This window comes from Aptenodytes patagonicus, chromosome 1 (genome assembly GCF_965638725.1).
Source record: "Aptenodytes patagonicus chromosome 1, bAptPat1.pri.cur, whole genome shotgun sequence".
Taxonomy (NCBI): domain Eukaryota; kingdom Metazoa; phylum Chordata; class Aves; order Sphenisciformes; family Spheniscidae; genus Aptenodytes; species Aptenodytes patagonicus.
Window position 1 is genome coordinate 127,651,587 of NC_134949.1, and position 19,123 is coordinate 127,670,709.

The following is a 19,123-nucleotide window of genomic DNA, read 5'->3' on the forward strand; positions in this document are numbered from 1 at the left end:
ATGAAATTCCCACACACGTTATGAAGTCCTATCTCAGCAGTCTTGATGTATTGTAGCACTTGCCAGCCAACACATCTTCTTTTACTCTTTGGCAGCCCTCCGCAGGGTTTTTTTTTTGTGTCAATAACATGCAATTGCACTCACTTCGAAACCTGACTGTGAGGGCGGTGCTCTGTCAGGGCGCCTGCAGCTCGGGGCGGCATGCCACTGCAGGGCATTGCGTGGGGCTGCCTGTGGCGTCCGTGGCTTTGCAGGGCTTTCTGGACACTTGAGGAAGGGAAGCTGTAGCACTGTCGGGATGTGTGCGCTGCTCTTGGCTTTCCAGCACATGGAGGGGCAGGTGTGGCTAGCACCGTGGCACGGGGGAGCGTGGACAGCAAATGGCGGTTAGTGCACAGGATGAGTGGCGCGGAGGGTTGGGTGTCTGACGCTGTGTGTACTGGCCAACGTTTGGACATACCTATGGGCACTGGAAGTGTGCTTGAGGTATCAGGTGCCGTGGTGTTGTGCAGTGAGGGCAGGAGAGGGGCAACGGTGGCAGCCGGTGTGACGTGTGAGAGCGGGTGAAGGGGGGTCCATGTGTGCGGGCCGTGGGTACGTAGTACTTGGAAGGGGCATGGGGCCTGGTGCGTGGGAGCGCCAGCACATGCAAGGCAGCAGCGGTACCGGGGGCCCCGTGCTGGGGAGGGGTGGGTGACATTGGAGCATTGCCTCTGCGGATGTCAGCGAGGGCCTCAGCGCGGGGCTTGGCGGGCGCACCAGTACCGGGGTGAGGGGCACAGCCTTCCCGCTGCGAAAGGTGGGCGAGGGGACGCGGCACCGTGCCCACCAGAGGGCTGAGGCGGCGGCCCGGCCGGCCGGGGGCGGGAGAGCTTAGCTGAGTAGCCGCGGGCGGTGGGGCCGCTCTCCCTACGGGACGGCGCCTGGTCCAGCAACGGCGCCCGCCGCACCGCCGAGTGCGGGAGGGGCGGCCGTTGAGGCGCGTGACGGCACGTGCCGCGTGACGGCGGGGGGGGGGCGGCGGAAGCCGCGGCGGGACCTGCAGTGAGAGCGCCGGGAGGGGGAAGGGGGTGCCGCCGGTGGGCGCCGCGCCCCCCCCGCCCCGCCGCGGCGGCTGCCTCCCCCGGGCAGTGAGACCTAAGGCGGCCATTAGGTGTCCGCGCCGATTGCCTGACGGCCTCCGCGCGGCGGCGAGCCCGCGCGCTCCCCGCCTCCGGCGCGCTGGGGGACGGAGGGTGTGTGTGACAGGAGGGGAGGGCGAGCGCGTGAGGCCCTCCGCGCTCCGCCCCCCGCTCCTGCTCCCGGCGCCGCCACCTCGGCCCGGCGCGGGCGGGCGGCGCAGCCATGGAGCCGGAGCGCGAGTGCCGGGTGCTCTCCATCCAGAGCCACGTCGTCCGCGGCTACGTGGGCAACAAGGCGGCCACCTTCCCCCTGCAGGTGAGCGGGCGCGGACGGGCCCTCAGCCGCCGCCCGCCCCGCCGCTGTTCCTCTGCGAGGCGGCGAGGGGAGCCGGGCAGGTGGTGTGACGGCAGGGCTGCCCGGCGGGCTCCGGCGCCCGGGCGGGCGGGTGGGCGCCTCCTGCCAGGCGGGGCTAAGGTCAGGGGACGGCCGAGAGCAGCCCGCTCGGGCGCCCTCTCCGCCTTCTCAGGTGCCAGAGCGCGGGGCTGGGGCGGGGGTAGCCGGGGGCAGTGACCGTACCGGTTCTCCGCGCACCCCGGCGAGCCGGGGCCGGTGCGGCTGCGCCTCTCGCCGGCTCCGCGCCGCACGGTACGGCCCGCGGCTCCCGCTAACATAATGTCTTCTCCCTGCTGGCTTGAGGCTGTGGTGCGGCGAGCGGGCTTAAAAGGGTGGGGGCTGAGGGGAGTGCTTCTGGTGGGTTTGCTCGGCTTCATACTGCGGTGCTCTGCGGGCGCCTGTCGCCGAGGCATGTGCTCCGGCATCGGCCGGGTGCTCCTGCTTGAGGGCGTCCGCCCTGCTGTTAACAGGCGTACGCAGCTTGGGTTTGGGTGTCCCGCGCTGGGCAGGGGGAGCTGGGCTTGGTGGACTGGTGGCCTTATGGTGGTACAAAGCTAAGCCCCTCTAGTCCTCGTGGGTGGTGGAGCTGGGTAAACCCCCACCCCTCGATTTCTGAGGATCTAGGGAAGCTGTAGTAGAGTATAAGGGTCACTTAATGACTGTACAAGGCTGGGCCAGAGAAACTAGCTTACATGGCCCGGGGCTTGAGGGTATAATTTGATCTTGGCCTTCATGGCTGTCATGTGCTGACTTCAGAGTTGCTTGTTAAGGTCTAGCTGATGGTGGGAAAACATCGGTGTGCGTTGGGGTGAGCCTTTGTACATCTCGCTGTTCTCTCTTGTGAAGTGTCTGTATTGTAAGGGGCTAATTTGGGGCCTTACCATCAAGAGGTCTTTGTTCCTTGACACATGTGTGGCTGTACGAAGCTTGCTGTCTAAGAATCTCATTGCCAGAACACAGTGTGTTGTGACATTGGTTATCTTGGTACATGTTTAACAAACGATGGTGTAATCTCACTTGACTAGACACGAGAGATGGTATACTCTGATAAATGATGCACTTGAGACCAGGCCTGCAACGAGCTAACATCACACCCCCTTATCACCATCCAATTATAATGTAACCGAGTCTCTTGAAAACTAGTATATGGTGAAGGGCAATGTACATATGAAATCCACGTATTGTGGAAAAATCTGTGTATGTGGAGACCCATGCCTGAAAGGCTGTCATGATCTGCAGGCCAACTGTCCCTCCTTTCCTGACAGAATGATATCTAAATTGTGGGCCCCTCCCCACCTCCCCCAGCTATTCTTGTGGTAGCAGAAGGGCACACAGTAGTACTTATTCCAGAAATCTCCAGTCTCTTAAACTGTTGTCTTCATTTGAATTCTGTGTCAAAGGTTCTCTTTACTCTTCTGTAACTCAGCCTTTCTGTGGCATATGAGCCTCTGTATGGGTGTCTCATATGACTTGGGAAATTGGTTCCTGTAAAGTGTCTTTAGTTCCTTGACTATGACACTATAAAATACTACTGTAGTTAAAAAGTCCTATTGTAGCTGGATTCTGTTTAGGAGGCTATCACACTGACACTGTGTAATGTTCCTCAGTGTATAGCGTAACAAGAAGTTGCTGGGGTGGGGGGAAAAAAGATAGTTGGGGAATAGCCGAACTCCTATCAGTACAGGCTGCACTTGAAAATCCTGTGTGGGCAACACTTAATGAAGCTGTGCTTGCTAGAAAGTTATTTAAACTCAGGTTTTGCTAGAACATTAGATGTAGCAAGTTGCCACCAAGTGAAACTTTCCTTTTTTATGTTTTCTTGAAACAAGGTAAGGAATTATAAACCTGAGTCTCTTTATTTTTTTTTATATATATATATATATAAAAATAAAACTTGATGCTGATCTTGAGGATGTGTGCAAATCTGGCATGCTTATGTTATTTCCCATTTGCTTTTTTACTTTGGTCTTCTGAACCAATAATTGTTAAATGAGGCTTCCTTCTGAGTTCATCAGTATTGAGTTTGCAAGGCAAGATGTATGTAGATATGCGTGTGTGTGCATGTGAGGTCTGATGGGCTGAAATCATGGCAGAACAGTTCAGGAATCTGCATTTGGACAGCAGCATCCAAATAGAAAACCAGCCGTGGTTTCACCTGCTGTTTGCAGACTTCTGCAAAAACATCAGTCATGTCTGAATGACTTGATCTTTGGTGGAAGTCTATGACATTATTATTTATTAGCAATAGCCAGTGTAGCACTATGCATGTCAGAGAACTCTTAGTGTCTTTTTTTAACCAGTTGGTTTTGCTTTGTCAGGCTTCCATTACACTGAAAGCTAAAGTATTTTAAAAGTATTTTGAAAGTAGGTGTGTGGAAATACTCTCTCTGGGAAGTATGTGGTAAATGCTTTCTATATAGCAAACACGTCTAGAACCCTTTATACCATTTCAGGTTAAAATACATTTGTTTTAAGTAGTTTGAGGTTCTAGATTAACTAATAGGTCTTAGAGGGAATGCACACCTGGATTTTCCAGGTAGTAAAATGCCAGGAAGTGAACTGTCCTCTGCTGTACTTTGAATTCTGCCTTGTCAAGAGTGTAAATAGTTTTTACTTGGATGGTTTTACTATCGCTGTAAAAGTTCTGAAGGTGGTTCTGAATTATTTCTAAAATAGTCATAAGTTATTTCACAGTCATGTAACCTGAGCAGCTTTTGGTATCAAGAGTTGGTTTAGGATTGTCCAGCCTTTAAGAGAGGAAGAGTGGTAGGGTGTACATTAACTTAGGGAGTTGCCACTCTCAGTTAGGTAAGTTGTTTTAAAACACCAAAGAATGTTTCTCCTACTTGACTAAGAGTTGTCATAGTTTTTATGGTATAAAAATGTATGTTTTCACCATGCCATTCAACATTACTTTTATCATATGTATTTGCTTCCTTAGAGGGATCCCTTACTTGTTAATTTTAAATAACAATTTTAACTTACCTTTCCTGCCCCACCTTCTAGGTAGGTAGAATGTGGCAATAAGTAAAGGGTGCAGTACTGGCAAGCAGAGAGTTACAGTCCTCCTCAAACCACAGAGTGAATACACAAGAGCAAGCTCATTTCTGTTCTGCAGAGGTACTTAATTCTGACCATCAGGAAAATTTTGGTAGGCAGGCGAATTTAAGATTCTTATACTACACCCATCATAATATCAGCTCTTGTGAATGAGTATTTTGGTCTGTATGTTCAGTCCTTTGGACCTCTATGAGTTTCCAAGAAAGAGGTTTGAAAGTACAAGTAAGGGACAGGAGAAAGTCCCAGCCGATTTCACCTGGGTACTGGACATTAGCATTTTGTTGCCACTGGATTAGGTTAGACTCCTGTCTGCGAGCCAGAAACTGTTGATCTTTGCTTATGTACAGGTAACAATGAGATCCAGAGAGTTTTGTACTTTCTGTTCTTACCTTGTTTGATAATGCTAATGGGACATGATTATGTAGTGTGGTGTTTTGGTGGTTTTTTTTTTTCTTGTCTGCCCTAACACTCATAGAATTTGAGAAAATCTTGTCTCTGTTTTGAGTATTTAATTCTTGACTTCCTTTTATATCTGCTTGCCTTGAAGATGGAGCTAAAAGCATGGACAAATACCATTAATTATTTGGGTCTGGAGAACGAAATTGTCTGTTCTGAATTGGAGGACACCACCATAAACAGCTTCTACAATACAGGACAAGATGGCCTTTTGAAATCTGTTCAATTACTTTATTTCTTTTTTTTTTTCCTGCTGAATGGAAATAGTTGTCTGTTCAGGTATTAATAAGGGCAGGTGATTCTCATTCTTACAGTAGTCCTCAGCGATTCTCTTCTGCAAAAGAAACAGTAAGCCTACACTTTTAGCTCCTTCTTAATTATAAAAAAGATGGGAAAACAACTTTGGTCAGCACAGACGGTAATTTCTTTGGTGTCTAAGGATAGTCTTGAACTGCATTGTTCAAGGCCAAGGGTATAATTTGCTTTCATATGCTGAGACCAAAATGATTATCAACCTATCTTCAATGATTATCTGCTGCCCTAGCAAAAAAGTTTAAGGCTTCTTTTTTTTCTTTTCTTTCTTTTGTTGAACAGTGTCTTCAAAAGGATTAAGTATTGTACAGAAAGAAAGATAGATATAGAGCGTCTCTTATTTAAGATGACTGTTCTGTTTTTCAAAACCTGACTCATATAATTAACACAATAGAAGTAGAAGAAGGATGAATCAATCGAAAGAAATGTTCCTACTGACTAGCCCTTATTTTTGTTACAGATCAAAGGCTGAAAAAGCCTAACCCTTAAACAAAAAATAAATACAAAGATAAAATAATGTATTTTCTCCTTGCAATACTCAAAGATTGTCCTAAATTACATACCTGAAACAAGAATTGTGGCTCTAGATTCATACTTCAAATGAAGCTTGCGGAAGCATGGTTTTCTTCCTTGCCTCTGTTTTTGTTCTCGTAAAAAAGGTAAACAATGGACAGATGAGTTTAAAAAAACCCCAAAACTCCCAACCCCTCTGGGAAGGCTTATTCATAGTTATGTAAACAGCATTTTCTTGTTATGTGGATGTCAGTATATGTAGTTGCAGAAGTACGGTGAATACCATGTGCAAGGTGAGGCCCTGAAAAAGACTTGTAATCCAAAAGGTCCTAACAAGGTGGTTCCTGGCAGTCTGGATTTCTAGGAAAAGGCTTTACCAGAACTTTCCAGAAGTGCTTGTCCAGATTAACCCACCTATGAAGAAAGGATGGCTCTGGCCCTCTAGGAGCTCTGATGTACTGTGAGAACTTTGAACTTCTGAGAAGATTGTAGGAGATGGACTCTCGACCTGTATGGTAAACTGGAAGGGGAGTAGGACAGGTCTGAGAGAGGACAAGAAAGTGGAAACCTCCTTGAAACGAAATGAAATAAAATAGGGGTGGTGGTCACTCTTTCAGCTCTTAACTGCTTGAAGACAGACTAGACTGAGGCAAAGAACTGGGAAAAATACTGGGATCTCACTTAACAGTAGTAGTTTATGTTTGTGTAGCACTGTAAACTAAGAGATCCCAAATTTCTTTACAAACTTTTTACAGAAATCCTTTTCAACTACTAATGCAAAATGACCAATTTGAAAAAGTAGACTAATTTCAACCTGCCTAAAAGAAGTGCAGCTAGGACTGCTGATGTGCTATGGACTCTAAATTGCAAGACTGAGCAGAGTCTCTAATAAACAGAGAGTGGGGCTGACTGAACGGTCATCATCTGAGGTCGAGTAAGTGTGTGATAGTAGTATCCGTAACTGTTCCTACAAATCACTTAATTGTGGCAACTTGTTAAATTGCTTTTGTCATGAAAATACAGTCATGAAAATACAGAAATGTTGAGGGATGTTCCCAGAGGTTGATTGTATATTACAGTGGAAAAGCTGAAAAAAGCATTTTAAGATGCATTAAAGTTTATTTTGCAGTGTGTGTATGGCCAGTTGACCAGTTGCCATTTTAAACTTTTTAAAAATGAGATGATAAATATTTTTATAATAATTTGCTAACTTTTTCATGGTACATTGTGAAAATTGGAACTCTGCAGATGCATAGCTTGATATTTGATATAATATGGACACTGTAGCGTGTGCTGTAGTGAAGAAATAGTAGCTTTTTTCCGGACATAAATGTAATCTTTTGCTCTAACACATCACAGCAAAGTAGAAAGGTTAAGGAGGATCCCATTTGGTGTCTACAAGTACATGCAAAAGTTTGACTTCAGAGCAAGCAAAACTGCCTTATCCTGATTCACCCACTTTCTTTGGAAAAAAAATTGATTTGTCAAGAAATTGCAAATCTTGCCAAAGGACTGGAAAACCTTGCCTAAAGGTGGATTTGCACTGTTTGTATGGAGAATATCATGTACTCAGAGACTCAGTAGCAAGCGTTTACTTGCTTAAGGCATTTTTGTTTATTGGGAAATGGCCTTATGTTCTATCTTTAAGCCTTAGATTTTTTTGATTTTTTTTTAATTCTTGCAGTTATAATGTCTTATTTCTGCTCCAAATGAAACAGTAGAGAGAATATTTTTCCTGTATAAACAAAAAAGGACAGACAACAGAGTCAATATTGATGAGATTTCTGAAAAAAAGTGAGCTTCAAGTTAAAGTTAATTTCTATATTAAAATGTACTGAAATAAATTAAAAACTAAAAGTATAATTTGAAATAATAAAATGAATCTTACTTGTATGTATGAGGATGATACAAAGGTACACCTGAGAAAAATAGGTGACATACAAAGCTACTGATACTTCTCTAAAATATCCTTTTTTGTAAATTGTTGTCTCTTTTCATTTTTTCTATTTATATCCAAAATGATGGTCACCTTTCCTTGAAGAGCATATTTAGTCATTTTAAATAAGGAATACAGCATTATCCATGGCTGACTGAACACATGCCAGGCAGGTATTTTTAGCCTCTTAGGCTGAAAAGATGCAAGTGGAAGTTCCACTTCAGTTGCTTGTGTTGTGTGGAAAACAGGCTTGAGTTGAAGCAAGGTTAATGTGAGAAGTTGGACATTAGTCCTGGTACATAAAGTGTCCATTCTTCTGAAATTACTATGTGTGAGTATGCAGCTGTATAGTAATCTACAGAGGAAAAAAAATAATTGATGAGGATAAAATTTGAAACATGCCAAGCAGATCAATGTTGATAGATAATACGTGCCCCAACAGAAGCCAGACTAGTTCATCATCTTGTGGCTTGGCAGCAGTGGGGTAACTTGTCATAGCAAAAAAGTATTACTGAACTGAAATTTGGCTATGCTGAGCTACCCGAATTTTTTCAAGCCTTTGTTCAGGGCTTGTATTTGTTGATGCTAATTCATCTGTCACACCTCTGAGCTCCAGTTCCTTAACATCTGGAACAATTATCCATAGAGCAGGAGAGAGAATTGTGATACCAAAACCTCTTACGTGGTTCATCTAAAAAACCAAAACAGAACAAACAAAAAAAAACCCCCACCAAAAAAACAAACCTCACTTCACCTTCTGTCATCCTATGTATATGGACTAGTTTGGGCTGAGTAGAAATCCTTCCGTGGTGATTCAACTTTGCTCTCTTGGGAATGCAAAGCACCTCTTGGCGGAGGGATGTGTGGGATTGAAGAGGTGCTAGAGCACATACTGAAAAATGGTGAAGAGTCTCCCCTGTGGCAAAGCAAAAGCTGGAGAGCCACTTTCTCATCTGTAGATGCAGTGGTTTCTGAAAACAGAATGAAATGGTTTTCTTGACCAGCACAACCTTTCCAGTCTGATCACAGCTGTTCCCCTTCTCCCTGCTGTGGGGTCCAGTCATGTTTTACCTCTCAGAAGAGGATCTGTGTGGAAATCTCAAGCAAGGATGACACAGCTATCGATGACATAAATAAGTTGAAGGGAGGAATCCATGGCAATCTTCAAGAATAGCATTCGTTAGGTCATCACACTTGAAACTGCCGAAGAAGTGTTAAGCGCTGGTCTGTCCCACAATATCAGAATAAGGCAACGTTTTTTCTCTTACTTAACTTGGCAGATTGCTAGCTAATAAAGCCAAGTATCTTTTCTTTCATACTCCCCTTAATAGTTCTCTATTTATTTATTGTTAACGCTAAATTATTTGTTTTATTTCTGAATTTTACTGTGTTCATAGCTCCTGTACACACTAATTCTGTCTCCATCTTCTGGAAGAGGAAAGAAGAAAATAAGTTATAACAGAAAAAAAAAGTTGGCTAAATTCTTGAAATTTGATACTGTTTTTGCAGAATTATATGCTGGAGTTTATGGTAATGTATTTAGTGAAGTTTGGCCTAAATCTAATCAATTAAAATATATATGTATTTTTAGAAATCTGTGTATCATCATGTATTTTACATCATTTGTTTTGGGTGATGACTACTACTGAACAAGTTTAGGCTGAAGGAAAACTTTTTCCATCTGTCCAGCTCTTCACTGTGGTTACTCTCGCTTTTCTGGCAGAATACAGCCCCTGTCTCATAGGGGTGGGCACCACATTGCCTGTGGAAACCATTAGACACTCTGAGCTGCTAACAGAAATGGAAAAAAATGTTTAAAAAATGGTTAAAACTGAGGCCAGCAGGGATGGTATTTCCTGCAGCACATTAATTATTTGTTGTTGCTGTTTGTGGACCAGCACAAGCTACAACCTGTGTCGCAGCTCATTCCTTTTGTAGTCAAATATTGCTGGTATCTTTATATTGGGGATGGTTGTTTCCGTTCTCACTGTAGTTAGTGGAAGTAACATTGTGCCTCTGCTCATTCATACAACAACCAAACAAAAATATGGCAGCTTAGTGTTTAAATTTGAGAGATTTTATATTGTCACCTATCCTCTAGGCTGTAGTTTCACGATCTGCTGGCTTCAGTAGCAAAGCCAGCTACTTTCTGGCTCTTTGCTTACCACCACAAACTCTTGCTCTTTGCTTACCACCACCAGCTGGTTCTTCCACCTGCACTATTTTGCTGTCCACTTCAACTCTTCAGGGAAAGTCATTTTGTGAGGCCATGTGGTAAACTGCTCTGAGAAGCCATCCAGGTTATAAATAACTTGACAAAGAGGGAAAAGAAGAAAATGTTTATTTATCTTGTGAGTCCATTTCCTGATCCAGTTGCTTACACAGCCCCACGGACAGCTCCTTTGGCATAACTGAGGAGCCAGAGCTGGAGCAAGCCCCAGGCTCCTGCGCCTGGCATCCGCTGAAGGAAACATTCCTTAAAGTACGCTCTCATCTGCTTGCTCTGAAGGAATTGGTGAGACATTTAACTGTTCTCTAGAAGCTTTATTCTTTCCCTGTGGTGGCCTTGGTGTGATCTTTACGTAACATGGCGCCTCTTTCAGGGAGTTGTTTCCTGTTCCGTTTTTACAAGCATCTGTTATCTTGCAGTTTAACAGTTAAAGCCTTGGTAGGAGAGTGGGATCCATTCATAGTCTACCTAAGAAGGCCAAATAAAGCATATGTGCTGGATAAAACAAGTATCTTGTAGGATAACTCCACCTTAGATGTACATAATGTGCTTGCTATGCCTTGCTAATGGACTGGCGGTTAGAGAACTAGCTATCCAAAACATGAACAGCAGGATTAAAAATAAAAAGAAAGTAAAAATCAGAGGAAAAAGAATGTGTTGTGGGATTCTCTCCCCCCATTTCATTCACTGAAATAAACGAGATTAAGTCCATGCCTGTTGGACCTATTGCTGCCATATATGTTTGCCTCTCCTAATCAGTATTTGTAAACTTCCTTGTGTAGCCCTGTGCATGATTCCCGTTGGCAGGAGTTTGCAGTGACAAGTGTGGCGTTTTTGTCAAATTACATCCAAGTGTAGAAGGAAGCAGCATGAAGATGATGAATCTGAAATTTGCAGTGAACCTGCAGATTTTATAACTCTTCAAAAGAATATATGAACTGCAACTTCTCCATCTGAAATTGTTATCTAAAGTCACTCTTACCTAACAGTAAACAGAGTCTCAGGATGGGGGAGGGAAACGTATTTCTTGGGTGGAAGGCAGTCAGACACCCACAGCATCACCTCATTCTCCTTTTTTTTTTGTTTGTCCTTTAGTGGGAAGAATGAAGGGGAAAACAGAAGCTGTTGTTTCCTTGTCTTTCATTACCTTAGCCCTTACAAATGAGTGTCTTGCAGATCCATCACTTGATCCCACCCCAGATGGAAGGAATGACCTCCTGCCATAGGAAGGTTAACAGAGCAGCTATACCACAAATCTTTTGACTCTGCAGTTGGGTTGATCCTGAACTGAACTGGTGTAATGCATGGAGTAATGGCGATGAGTGTGTGCGTCTTGCAGACACAAGGGGCTCTTTGTTTAAGTAGCCTATGAAAAAATGCTGATGATGTAGAACAAGGAATTTCTTAGCGCTGAACAAAACAGCTTAGAGGGAATTTTGATAAAGGCATGTATTTTATGTCATCTTAGTATCCTGCATTGAATAGTTAGCAATGCATACCAATCAGTCTGTCAGGGTAGAAAGTAAAACTGAGTGACCTGGTGGTATTTGCTCTGAAGAAGCTTGGAGAATGCTTCTCCAAGGCTTATTGGGAGGAGCATCTTTAAGGCACTATTATCCTTATCTTGAATTTGGCCTGATTATGTTTCAGATATGTACTTATATTGCGAGCCTTTCCAGAAAAATCAAGAAATAAACTATTTCAGAACAAATTCACTGCAGTCTCAGGCTGTTGTAGTCTTTTCTGTTCAGATGGTCACGACGTTACAGCTAGATCAGCCCATCTGCAAATTCTCAGTAAGTACCAATTTTGCCAGAGCGCTTTGACAAAAATTGCAGTCTGCTCTGGCAGAAGAGAGAGGCATTTGTTTTCTGCTCCAGTCTTTGGTATGTCCTCAGTGGTGTGCAGTGCTGAAGTCAGCTTGTAAATCCTGAAAATTGGTATGCAGTTGATCAGAGGTGAAAAGGGAGTGTCACTCAAGAAACAGGCATTAGGCTACCTGAGGTGATCATCTTGTCTTGTTTTTGCCGATGTGGGGCTAGTTGTTGTTGGACCTGAGAACTTGTGGCCACAGAGCAGCGATGAAGCATTAAATAAATGTGGCTGCAGCGTATATAAAATATCCCAGACTCCTCCACACCTAGCTGCCTCTCATGTATGTTCTTTTGTAACTGGAAAGCTAAGTTGGTAAGGAAAGAAAAAAGTTCAAGAGATGCACGGAGTTTGACTTGAGAGTACAAGAAATTGAGGTGAAAGGTAGGTTCAGGTAGGGAAAGGCATGGTTTGTGGTTTTTCAGGGATTTTTTTTTTTTTTTTTTTTTTTTTTAGTGTGAGGGTGAACAGTTCTAACCAGGTAGTTTGTTTGTATATTCTTGATTTTTTTTTTTGGGGGGGGGGGGGAGGGGTGTGTGTGTATTATTTATATGGTCTTCATATAGTGTATTTTGTAGGTTTTTTTTTAAAGAGTATAAAGTTCTCTCATTTTTAACAAGTATCAGATACTATCCAAATACTATTCTTTTATATCTGTTATAGCCTTTCCTGTGTCTGTCTTTGGCACTGGTGAAATAACCTTGAGGAAAAAAAAAGCTATCTGCTGTATTTTTTTATTGTCTGTTTTGTAATTGTCTGTTTCTAACCTCAGAATTTGAAGTGGCCTATTTGGTACCTGACTCCGGATTAATGAGTTGCCAACAATATCTCCAGCATCCCTGTTCCTAAGCTAGTTTATTTGCTCTTCTATTTCTATCCTGGCACAATAGCTCCAATATTGTAATGATTTTTCTTTGCAGTGCGTTGTCAAATGCTGCACTAAAATACAGCTATATTATACGTACAGAGTTCTCATTATCTACTTAGTTTATTAAAAGCTCAGAAAGAGAAAAAAGAGATTGGGTTAGTCAACAGCAGTTTCCATTTGATTTGTCAACCCACGCCAGCAATTGTGCCTGCTTCACTAATTGCCAGGACATGCCTTTTCTTTTTCCCAAGTTCCTTTTCTCAAACCAAATTTGTGTTCTAACTTTCTACACCCAGTACAATGTATGTTTTTTGTTTCAGTATCAAATGGAAGGAGATGCAATCAAGTGAAAGAGCTGGCACACAGTGAGATGTGCAAGCCGCAACTGGGAAATCCTTTCTCTTTCTCCCCCTCCAAATTAATTTGATTACAGAAATTCAGCCTTTTTAAATACGTTTCTGTTCTATGTCCAGAGGAATACAGCGGAGCAATGATGTTCACTGGAACTACAGTGATGTCTGGGTAAGGTGAAGTTCCAGCCTGTAGTACGTAAACATCAGCACATACATGCAAACCACTTGTAATACAATGGATACATAGAGTGTTTCATGGCCTGATACAGAGACTTTCTTATTGGAAAGTATTGCTGCCATTGCTTAGCAACCCCCCAAAAAAACCCCTCAATTATCTTGTTTGACAGGGTAGTTTTAACTGCGACATTAAAGTTAACTCTGTTAATGACTTTCAATTAAGCTCATTTTTAATATATCTAAAAAGACTGGAAGGGGTGGAATGGTTTTGGTTTATGTGATATGGTGATTTTCATAGACAAATATAGGTATTACTGGCTAATTCAGTTTGTGGATTGTACATGTGCTCTGCTAAAAGTCAGCAGTTTGAGGACTTGCCACAAGATTTCTTGAAAATTCTTCATAAATTGTGTCTGTTTAAGTCTCTGTAACCCCCTTTGTTTATATATGTCATTATGCTATAAAACTGTCCTTTGACTGATGCATCTGTCAGTGTTAACATGGCTACGAGAGTAATTTTCCTGTTGATGTAGGGCCTATCATATGTGTGTCCTGTTAATAGCAATAAAGCCAGCTGTGATCTAAATTTGCATGAGGAGGGGGAGGTCCTCTGGAAGAAAATATGATCATATAGTGGGGCTCTTCAAGCCTTCAATTGGTTTTGTGTTGCTGTCATGTACTCTCGGATAAAGGCCCTCTGAAGTTAATCAATGTGCCTTGTGCAGTCCTGAGCAGGGCAACTGTTTTGCTTTCAGTACATACATCGTGGTTCTGGTGGGCTACTGGTTAATACTTTTGAGATGCTTTCCCCTTGCATGGGGCACCGGATACGCTCTGTTAGCATACCTGTCTGCTTTTAGCTTCTTTTTTTGGCCCAGATTCATTTATTCCAGTGCCTTATGCCAAGTCACCTTGTTACTGAATTTCCTTATGTTAACGGTGTTTGTGGAGGCAGAGAAGTAAGGCTGTAATTAGGCAATTATTAAGTATGTTAATTGAAATTGAAATTCATAGTCACAGTTAAGATGTTTGTGTTGGGATAAACTTCACATGTTCTTAAGCTTAATAGAAAATTTTGTGTGTGTTTGTATTTTGTGTGTATATATTAGACATGTAGGATTTGCTCTTAAATATTCATTTCTGTTTTTTAAAATGCTACTGTGTGCTTTAAATGATATAAATCAAAGCACTTCCTCATTACTTGGAAAGCTTGACTGGCCGTTGAAACTGATGACTTTTTTTTCCTTTCTGTAGAGCCCCTAGGCTTGTCATGTGCTTCCATTAACTTTTGAAAATTAAATACTACATTTTGTTTTGAGCATATTGGAAGGCTTCCATAAAAAGCCATTAATTTGTGGAGAAAAAAAGAGGGGGTTTGAGTCTGTTGTAGTTGTTGCAGCAGCAGGTGGCACGGTCTGTGTTCCGAAAAACAAAGTACAAGACCATACGTATTATACAGTACGGTACAGATCATGGCAGCACACAGATAGAGTACATGTAATGCAGTATAACTGATTCTGCACAGCATAAATTCCCTAAGCTGTACTTTGGCAGCTGGGGAAGGACCAGTGTCTTGTTCCTAACTGTATTCTTACTGTGTGTGTGAGGAACAGGACATTGACTTTTACATCTGAGTTCAGGTGATACTAGTTTAAGCACAATGCAGAGTGATGGTGTCCTGTCTTTGTCACTGTTTACTGATAATATGGTTTCACATGAGCATAACACTTGTCCAGTTCACAGGGCTCTATGAAGACTTATATTTTTAATGCTTTAAGGAGGCAAATGTGCAGTATTCAAAACAGCATTTATTTTTTACAACTTCTGTCACTGAAATATGTAGTACTGCTATGTTTAAGATAGCAGGATGATAGACCACGTTCTCCGGATACCTTCCTTCTACTTCTTTAAATGACAGCACAATGGTTAGAAAGGGTTTGGAAATACAAAATGATCTGGAAGTCAGACTGTGATGATCTTGTGCTTTAGAACTTACACATCTTGATCAAGAGTGCAGTTAGCTGAGAAATCCTTAGTTAGTAGTTAGTAAGCAGTTAGTAGCACTAACTGCTTATTTTTACCAGGAGGATGAGTGCATACACTAAAAGGTATGAGGGTAATAGACTGTTTTAGAACTGGTTTAAAACAACATCCTAATATCTGTCATGGTTCCTTGCTTCTCAGCCTCTCTGCAAGGACATGTTTTCTCTGCAGGGACAATCGCTCTAAACTCAGGCAAGAGATTTTAGTGGAGCGTAGGTCAGAGTCTGAGCCAGCTTGCAATAAAGGCAAGCCTGACCATCCCTTCTAAGTGAAAGCAGTGAGATCTGCCTGGATTTCATGAGTTTGTGAATCATTCCTAGGCATCACAATTTAGTCATTGAGTAGGAAAGCAGCTGAAATTAGTGGTTGTTTCTAAAAATATTCCTGTGTGTTGATCTTGCCCACTAAAGGAAAACAAATCAGTAGCACAGTTGAGTTTACGTACCTGAATCCTTGATTTGGAATCCTGTGCAAAATTCACCGTGCTGCCTTTTTAGGCTCTATCTGGATGGTTTTGGTTCACTTGTTTAGTCTGTGTTAACCTTCTTCTCACTATTCTTAATATTTACTGCTACTTTGTCTAATTCATCAGCCTGTTACCATCCATTGGCACAAAGCACAGGACATACTTGGCTTGGATGGTTCATCATTTGAATATTAATTAAAACAGAGTCATCCTTTTTCTATAAACTTTACTTATAAAGTAAATATCTTGCTACAAAGCAGAAGAGTTGAAGTGCAAGGAAGTTAAATGTTATAATACAATGCTGCATTTATTTTGGGGAGAACTAGACGCATGAAAGTCAAATCCTGCTTTCAAAAGTGGAGTCTCAAAGGTTTTCTTCTCCTGGTTAGCAGAATCGTGTTTCTTCTTTCTTCTTAGCCAGTGCCGTTTTCTTGTCAAACTGCATTTTCCTTGGAGATAAACTCACCTTTTAGAGATGTGAACAAACAAATTATATAGCGAGATTTTCACCTGTGGCACATTTATAGCTCAGATCTGAATGTGAAGCTCTAATTATGCATACAAGAAATCAGGTACCTTGTGTTCACAATAAAAGAATTTGTATGAATGATTGGCTGAGCTTGATTTGCAACTTCAACCTCTGATATTTTCCCTGGATTTGCGGTTTACAAACCATTTGGTTTGTGGGCTCACTTGGGGAAATTGGTTTTGATGTGTTCTGGTATGGTAAAACTAACATTTTCCAAAATTAAGAACTTTGAAGGAACTGCAGAGTTTGGATGGAAGTCTCGGCTTTGTTTCATGAAATACAGATAGCAACCTGTGAATGTGTATCAGGGGACATAAATATTACGGAAGAAACATGTATGCGGTTTACAAAGTCCGTTTTTATACAGTCTTTTTTTTTTCTTCCTCACAGTGCTTTCCCCCACCCCTACCCCTTACTCTGCCTTTCACTCATTGTTCCAGATTTTTCCTCTAACTTGAGCTGCAGTACTGCTTTGTGGTTTTAGTTTCAAACCTTAAAATGAAATGCCACCGGAGGCATAAACCCTGTGCCCAAAGAGGGAAATATGTACCAACTATGTTGCAGAATAGAGAGGTATTTTTAATTGAATTTCATTCTTGCAGAACTAGGTCATTGTTCTCTAAGGTTGTCTAAATTAAGTACAAACTCAAACATGCTAGTTAAATTGGTACACTGATCGTTTAACAGCAAAGGACATGCTACCTTTACTGACAAAGCTGGCATAGTTAATAGTGTAAACATACCATACCACTGGTTTTTATCCTTATAACCAGAACTTTTAGGATGGGTAGCAGGTGATGATATTTTGTGTAATTTTACACATGGAGTTCTATGACAGGTAAAGCTGAGCTTTTTGTGTGTAGCAGTATCATCGAATGATGGAGTGACTCAGGCTGGAAGGGACCTCGGGAGGTCCCCAGTCCAGCCTCCTGCTCAAAGCTGGGTCAGCACTAAGTTCAGCCCAGGTTGCTCAGGGCTTTGTCCTCTTGGGTCTTGAAAACCTCCAAGGACGGCGATTCCACAGCATCTCTCTCAGCCCCCTCTAAACTTCTCTTTCTCTAAATATGTACATATAATGCAATGGAAATTGTTTGGTTTGTTTGTTTCTAATGTTTAGTACCCAGGAAAGCAATAAAACGTAGTTCATTTCAGAAGTTCATGTAATTCAAGTGACAGTTTTTCTCACACACTTAGGAGATTTAAGGTATCTTTTTTTTTGAAACTTTTTTCCCCCAAAGTGAATACAAGCAAGGAAAAAGGAGAACTTCTTGAGTACTATAAAGTGTGTGATACTTCTGAAAATTTACTTTTTTCCCTGCAGAAGCATAGTAAAGCTGCAATACAAATTTTAAACAGAAGCAGTTCAGCAATGGCTTTTCACATTTCTCTAAGCGTTTCTCAGCGTAAACAAAATTATTAAATGAGAATTTATATTAATGTTTACTCTGAGGCAGAGCTAATCTTTGAAGTTAACTGTTTTCAGTCTCAAGTGGTGTTAACAATCAAATAACAAATAGGATTAGGAGGTAGAAAGGAGTACTTTCGTCTCCAGACCATTGGAACATAATGTAGATTACACAAATATAAACATAAAGCTTAGCAATCATTAAAACTGAATTTGAGATGTTGCATTTGCTTGAAAATCTTCCTGTTAATTTCTCTGTTGCTATACTCACAACCTTCCATAATGTGGAATAGTTTTGTTTCTCTTGTTGTTTTACAATCCCCCCCTTTACATAACAGGCACAACTTAGGCTGTCCTCTTGAAGGAAATTTATGTTTGTAATCTTTCATTTCTGACAATCTTAGGTACTTGTTCTTTGCAGTGAAGAAATAGCATGTTTCAGTATATGTATGATTGAAATGTTTTCTAGGAGGGAGAGGAAGAGAGAATGTAAATTTTAAACAAAGCTCTAATTCATGCTTTAACACAGTGGCAAAGTCCAAAAGGTTGCATTTTTAGAGGTGAACCAGAACGGAGATCTAGCTATATATATAACCTATATAACCGAAGACATTTTCTGTCTGTCTAGGTCTTCAGGTTGTTCTACTAGTAAAACAATTGGTATCATTTGTAAAATTCGAATCCCGAAGGAGATCCATTTTTTTGGCTTCTTATTTGTGGCTTGGTGGCTTGATAGAAGTTTAAATTACTTCCATGCTTTTAGGAAAACTAGGCTTTTGGTCCAGTTTTCCAAAAAGAGCCAACACCTTTTGAGGTTATCCATGTATTTTGAAGTCTCTTCCTTTCTTGTGTGGTTTTTCTCTTGAGCACTTGCTAGTTCGAAGATGGGCATTTTAATAGTTCTGTAGACTAGGTGCCTACATGGGTGATGTACCTTCTCTTTGCAAGGCTGGGGTAGCACTTTCTGCACTGAGGAAGAACTAAGCCCAATTTGATCTCATGCATAATGTTGGAGTATGTGTTTCGTGCTAGCTGTTTCTTCAAACGCATTCTGCTCCAGTGTGTGTCTTTTGATTTAATCTTCCAAATATTTTTCTGAAATGTGTCATTCAGACCTGCCAGCCATGCCTTCCAAATACAAAACTCCTCTGGTTTTGATGTTTTGTGATTTATTTTTAGAAATGTAACAGTTCTGCCTCTTTTGCTTGAAGATACTTAAAGAATATGTTGGAATTGCCCATTTTCCTTCAATCACAGTAAATGTCACTATATGATGTGATATAGGCAACCTTAGTTTGAGTCTTAAGAACGTTGTTTGACATGTGCTTAGACTGGAGGCTGAGAGATTTAGGATGAACTCAGTTACCGTTTTCCTTTGAAGAGCGCTT

The 19,123-nt window shown here is 41.9% G+C and overlaps 1 protein-coding gene across 1 annotated transcript in view; it reads left to right on the forward strand.

The window, feature by feature from the left end:
* Nucleotides 1–1,042: 1,042 nt before the first annotated feature.
* The window catches only part of PDXK (pyridoxal kinase), a 55,053-nt gene continuing 36,972 nt past the window's right edge, over nt 1,043–19,123 (forward strand). Inside the window, exon 1 of the mRNA XM_076354849.1 lies at nt 1,043–1,437. Within this exon, the coding sequence (XP_076210964.1) occupies nt 1,345–1,437 (93 nt within the window). The 5' untranslated portion in view covers nt 1,043–1,344. The remainder of the gene's footprint in view (nt 1,438–19,123) is intronic.